The sequence below is a fragment of the Salvelinus fontinalis genome, chromosome 30 (assembly GCF_029448725.1).
Source record: "Salvelinus fontinalis isolate EN_2023a chromosome 30, ASM2944872v1, whole genome shotgun sequence".
In the NCBI taxonomy this organism is placed as follows: domain Eukaryota; kingdom Metazoa; phylum Chordata; class Actinopteri; order Salmoniformes; family Salmonidae; genus Salvelinus; species Salvelinus fontinalis.
The window spans coordinates 36,170,676-36,176,472 of record NC_074694.1 but is presented as its reverse complement, the minus strand read 5'-3'; the positions used below and the strand labels follow the sequence as shown (position 1 = coordinate 36,176,472).

The 5,797-nt window shown below is 42.5% G+C and overlaps 1 protein-coding gene across 1 annotated transcript; it reads left to right on the top strand.

The window, feature by feature from the left end:
* The first annotated feature begins 1,665 nt into the window (after window positions 1–1,665).
* On the top strand, window positions 1,666–5,500 carry LOC129829141 (protein phosphatase 1 regulatory subunit 3C-B-like). The gene is made up of 2 exons (XM_055890709.1): window positions 1,666–2,047; window positions 2,904–5,500. Exons 1-2 carry the CDS (start codon window positions 2,034–2,036, stop codon window positions 3,850–3,852), a joined length of 963 nt encoding a protein of 320 aa, XP_055746684.1. The 5' UTR covers window positions 1,666–2,033; the 3' UTR covers window positions 3,853–5,500.
* The last annotated feature ends 297 nt before the right edge of the window (window positions 5,501–5,797 follow it).

The window sequence follows — 5,797 nt, the reverse complement described above, 5'->3', positions numbered from 1 at the left end:
AGGAAATAGGTTGCATTCAGAAATGTTTTTAGACAGACTACTGTGTGAGACACCTTTTTGCCTTAACCAGGTTTATATAAACCATATCTAGATTGGATTGTTTTAGTATTTGCTTTTACATTCGGGGATATAAAATCAAATCAAATGTATTTATAAAGCCCTTCTTACATCAGCTGATATATCAATGTGCTGTACAGAAACCCAGCCTAAAACCCCAAACCGCAAGCAATGCAGCTGTAGAAGGACGGTGGCAAGGAAAAACTCCCTAGAAAGGCCAAACCCCAGGAAGAAACCTAGAGAGGAACCAGGCTATGAGGGGTGGCCAGTCCTCTTCTGGCTGTGCCGGGTGGAGATTATAACAGAACATGGCCAAGATGTTCAAATGTTCATAAATGACCAGCATGGTCAAATAATAGTAATCACAGTGAACAGGTCAGCGTTCCATAGCCGCAGGCAGAACACTTGAAACTGAAGCAGCAGTACAGCCAGGTGGACTGGGGACAACAAGGAGTCCTCATGCCAGATAGTCCTGAGGCATGGTCCTAGGGCTCAGGTCCCCCGAGAGAGAAAGAAAGAAAGAGAGAAGGAGAGAATTAGAGAGAGCATACTTAAATTCACTCAGGACACTGGATAAGAAAGGAGAAATACTCTAGCCCCCCGACACATAAACTACTGCAGCATAAATACTGGAGGCTGAGACAGGAGGGGTCAGGAGACACTGTGGCCCCATCTGATGATACCCCCGGACAGGGCCAAACAGGCAGGATATAACCCCACCCACTTTGCCAAAGCACAGCCCCCACACCACTAAAGGGATATCTTCAAACCACCAACTTACCATCCTGAGACAAGGCCGAGTATATATAATAATAATATTATTGTGAAAGTAGATCATCCATTTGCACAGTTATAACTCAAGTCAGTTATGGAGCGGAAATTCTTTAAATATTCCTACTGCAATGATGTAAGAGTCATGTATAGCACCTTATCTCCCCATAGAGACAAGAGCGGAATCTCAGTCACGTCTGAGTAATAAGGCTTCTGATGGTGGACATTTCACTTGACACCCTCTCTTACACTGCCCTCTCCATGGCCTCTCTTCTGTCTACCACATTCATGATAGCGGTGAGACCACTCCTCCAGCCCTTCACAAGCTAAAAAGAGCTACAGTAATCTGCGCCGCTCTAAAGGCAGCAGAGACAAATATAAACAGTTTCCCCAGGACGCTTCAGTGCAGAAGTTGTCCTCACTAGCATGGCACCTAGCAGAGGATCATAACCCTATGATGAACTGATACTCTGCTCAGACAAGTTCAAATAGATTTGCTGTGTCAGTGTGGAGGTATTTCAAAGCTTACAGCTGCCTGAGATCTCAAAGAAATGTCTCCCAGCCCAGGCTCCCACTTTGGCATAGTTATATTTAGATTACAATCCCCTAGTTTTCCAACTAGAGTTAGTTAGACCTGGAATTTCACAAATAGTCTAATGGAATGGTACAAAATGCCTCAGGTCTATCTTCAAAATATGAGATATGGTATTATAGATGTCTATAATGTATAGACTACAAACTATGCGTAATTGACATGCACATATTTAGTTGCTAAACATAAAAACAACCAGTAGAGGTCTATTATGACTAAAAATCGAATTATTCTCCTCCACTCCCCATCCTGCAACGTAACCCGAACCGACTAGACATTTCAGCACCTCGGGTAGGACGGTAGACGCGCAACGCTGAGCTGGTCGCTGATTGCGCGAGCGCTCGGCGTTTGGCTTTTCCATTGGCTATCATCCGGGGTTAATTTGAAGCAGTATGCGAATCGTCCGGATGTACAGATGGAGACTGGAGAGTGCCTGAGCCATTGTCAGTACAGCTGGACTGCAGAGGTGAAGTGGGCGTGCCACGCAGCATTCAGGATTCTCAACCTTCATTGGAATGGCAAAATAAAAAAAGAACACAATTCTGTTCTTATGAAGTTAGTCCGTTTATTCATCAGCAACATTTAAAGTTTTTGGCTGTTTCAACGCTTCCCAATGAATTGCACAAGGTAAGCTCACAGTGCGTCAAATATGAAGCGCTTCGATGGAACTACTGTCATTGCATGGGGCATGAATTTTGAACTGCGCAATTAATAAAAACGAAAAGTTTCTTAAATATAATCGTTTTTCAATCCCAGGTGAGATTACATCTGTGGATGAAATATCATAAATTAACTCACTGACCAGTTTTCTTTTGCCTGTGATACTTTTTATTACATTTTCAGACTGGCCAGTATTGTTGCATACAGCTAGATAAAAGGTCACCTATTTATACCCAAGCCTACTGCCCCCATCATCTACATGAAAACTAAAAACCTATAGTCTATGTGGCACAGTCATTATCGTGTGAGCAAGGACTTGAAAGTTGGATAGCTGTTTATCTTCTGGACTTTTGTAAGCTATTGCTGATTATTTTCTGGAAAAGAATTAGGCCTATTTGAATTGTAAAAGTATGCAATATAGCTCCCTACATATGATTACTATAGCCTGCTATAAACTATTTTGAGTATTATTATCAGTGTAGATGTTCAAACTGTTCCAGGAACAAATGTATTGAATACTTTTACACATCTGTGTTGGATTAATTTAGATGACAGGTCTCTTTCAATTAATGTACCACATCAATCCCCAAAAATAACAAAAGCATTTCTGCATGCAATATTACTACGGAAGTGTGGTTTGAGTATGCCTAAAATATTGTTACCTCTTACACAGCATTGCCTGTGTACAGACTTCTTACATGAGTTCTATTACTTTCTTTGACCACATCCTGCATGGGCTTTACTATTTTCAGTTTCACCTCAACATATAACAGTTTCACCTAGAACCTTGTTGTCCTCTTGGTGCGGTCTTCTTTTTCAACAGGGTCCTACACATGTTGAACACCAGGCCGATGCCAGGTCCTATCATGCCAGTAGATGTAGCCATGAGGATCTGCCTGGCAAGCTCTCCGCCCCTCCGCAGCTTCTTCAGAACGTACGAGGACTGCCGATCGCGAAACCTGGCCAACTGCTACAAACCACTGAGGCCGTGCATCAGTTCCAAGCAAGAGGTAGAGGCTTCCAGCCTGGGATGGAAGAGTCCCAAGGCCAACGGGAAGAAGCGGGTGGTATTTGCCGATTCAAAAGGCATGTCCCTAACGGCCATCCACGTGTTCAAGGAGTTTGAGGAGGACCCACTGTCTGACCTGCAATTTGACCTGTCTGACCTGGCCAATGCCACCACCGGCCTGAAGGTCTCCATAGAGAAAAGTTTTACTCTGGACTTCCCTCAGCCTGCTGCAGATTACCTTGACTTCAGGAACCGGCTTAAGAAGAACCAAGTGTGTCTGGAGAACTGCACACTCCAGGAACGGTCGCTCACCGGCACTGTGAAAGTCAGGAATGTAAGCTTTGAGAAATTGGTCTCCATACGGATAACGTTTGACTCGTGGAAAACACACACGGACGTTGCATGTACGTACCTGAACAATATGTACGGTTATTTGGACACTGACACCTTCGCTTTCACCGTCGACCTGTCAAGTTCTGTGCCCTCACAGGAGCGTGTAGAGTTCTGCATATGCTTCACTACCCAGGATCAGACGTACTGGGACAACAACGATAAGAAGAACTACAAGTTGCTCCACAACGACACAGACGCTGACCAGACCAGCAATCCCATCATCCAGACCACCGCACCAGTTGAGTTCAAGAGAGACGGCAAGACGCCGGAGATGGAGTTTGACCAGTTCGGGAGCCCGAGGACATCCAGTGGATTCTTCCCTGAATGGCAGAGCCGGGGCCGCGTAGAGACCACGGCCCCATACTGGTGACGCAACAACAGGGCCTTTATGAGAAATCCACAAGATGCTCTCATAACATCAACTCCATTTGAGTGACAGCAGAACATTTAACTGTGTGTTCGTATGAGAGTGCTGGCTGACCCGTCTCAACAAGGAAGATATAACCACAATCTGAACCGTTAAGATGACTCACGCGTCAACAGTTGCGGTCCTTGTGGGGCCCTAGAATGGCCATATTTGTTTTTGTCACTGCAGTAGAAAGGTTCAGAATGTGTTGTCTCTTCATGTTTGTGGGTATATGTGAAGAAACAGAAATCTAGAAACAACCATTTGATCCTGTAACCACCCGTTGTTGTCACCCAGTTAACCCCCTAATCATTGTGTACCTGTACACAACATAAAGCATTGTGGTAAAATGCCATCATAGCCACACAAATATTATGATTTAAATTGCCTGGAATTAATTACAAATTGCAAAGGGCATTAAAGGCTCAGATATAATAGTGTACTCAATTTTTGCTGTGAACTAAAGCATTTTATAGACTTGGAAATGTGTTATATTATGATTTGTCGTAACATAGATGCCTTCCTTTGTAATGTTACTTTGATTGTCTGTTAAGCAGTTTGTAATACAATGGCATTACTTCACCACCTATATACACAGTGAGTAAAGCCGATTTCAAAAACAGAAAGACCACTCCAAATTTGGGAGCCTGCACTTTAATTCATATCTTTAGCATTTAGGTTTAGCATTTTGTACATGGAGAGTTGTTTTGGTGAGTTTATATCAACATAATTAGCTTTACTTTCCCTATAATAGCTGAACCTATTCCTTGGTGTTAGATGTACGGTAAGCCACCAGAATATCACTATAATGTAAGCCACCCGAATGTTGCCAGACATTGTTGCCAGAGCACCCGACTTTGCACTGACCGAAATATGGCATGCCTTTAAAATGTGAGAATGTGAAAGAATAAGACGTTGAAAGTGGAATAATTTAGGTACAAGATAAAGTACTTCATATTGAAGTTGTCTAAAATGCCATGGTACCATTTGATTGAAGACTTTCAGGTGAAAAAAACGAAAAGCAATACAGGTAAATATGCATGACGATACCCCAGCATATTATCAACACGGTGTGGGCCTAAATGGAGCACCTCCCTTTTTTCACTTACCATTTTTCCTACGTCCATTGTGTTTGTGAAAATTATTCACATGCAAACACATTCAAAGTGTCTCTTCCTAACCTGCTCTTCTATATGTTTGCTGCTACTGTACGAATGTGCTGTTCTATCTTCAATGTGGACCCATGCTATGTGAATTGTCTCCTATGGGAAAAAAAGGGGGATGAGAGTGAGGGCAGTGGGGATGTTATTTAAGGAATGTATGAGTAAGTAAGGGAAGTGCTTAAAAGGGAAATGAATGGAAAATAGGTCAGTGTTAGAGGGCTATGCTTGGGACTGAGGATTCAGAGTTTACCAGACAGTGGTAAACACTGTTAGCTACTTTGTTTCTGAAATGGAAATACGGCCGAATGTAAAGGGCTATGACATAAGCCGTGGTTTCTAACCGCCAGCATGATTTTTCTACTGCAAGGGAAGGTCTCTGTGTGTGAGAAATGGCTTACTGTTTTCTGTGTTCCTTTCAAAAATAAAAATCTAATGTTTATAGGGTGAAAGACTCCTGACTTTTCAATCTGTATTTTATGTATGAGATTATTATGTTGTCTAAGTAGTATTATCCAGCTGGGATCCCCGTATCTGCAATACCATTGTCTAAAGCTCAAGTACAACATTCTTAATGACATTTTGTGACTAAACAGGGTGCACGAATTATACAAGTGGTGTGACTCTTATAACAAAGTATATTTATACAGGGGTGACCCGTTCAAACAATCAAGCAATTGAGAGCAGACACAAACAGTCATCTGGTCATCTATGAACATTTTAACATCTAGGCCATGTTCTGTTATAAT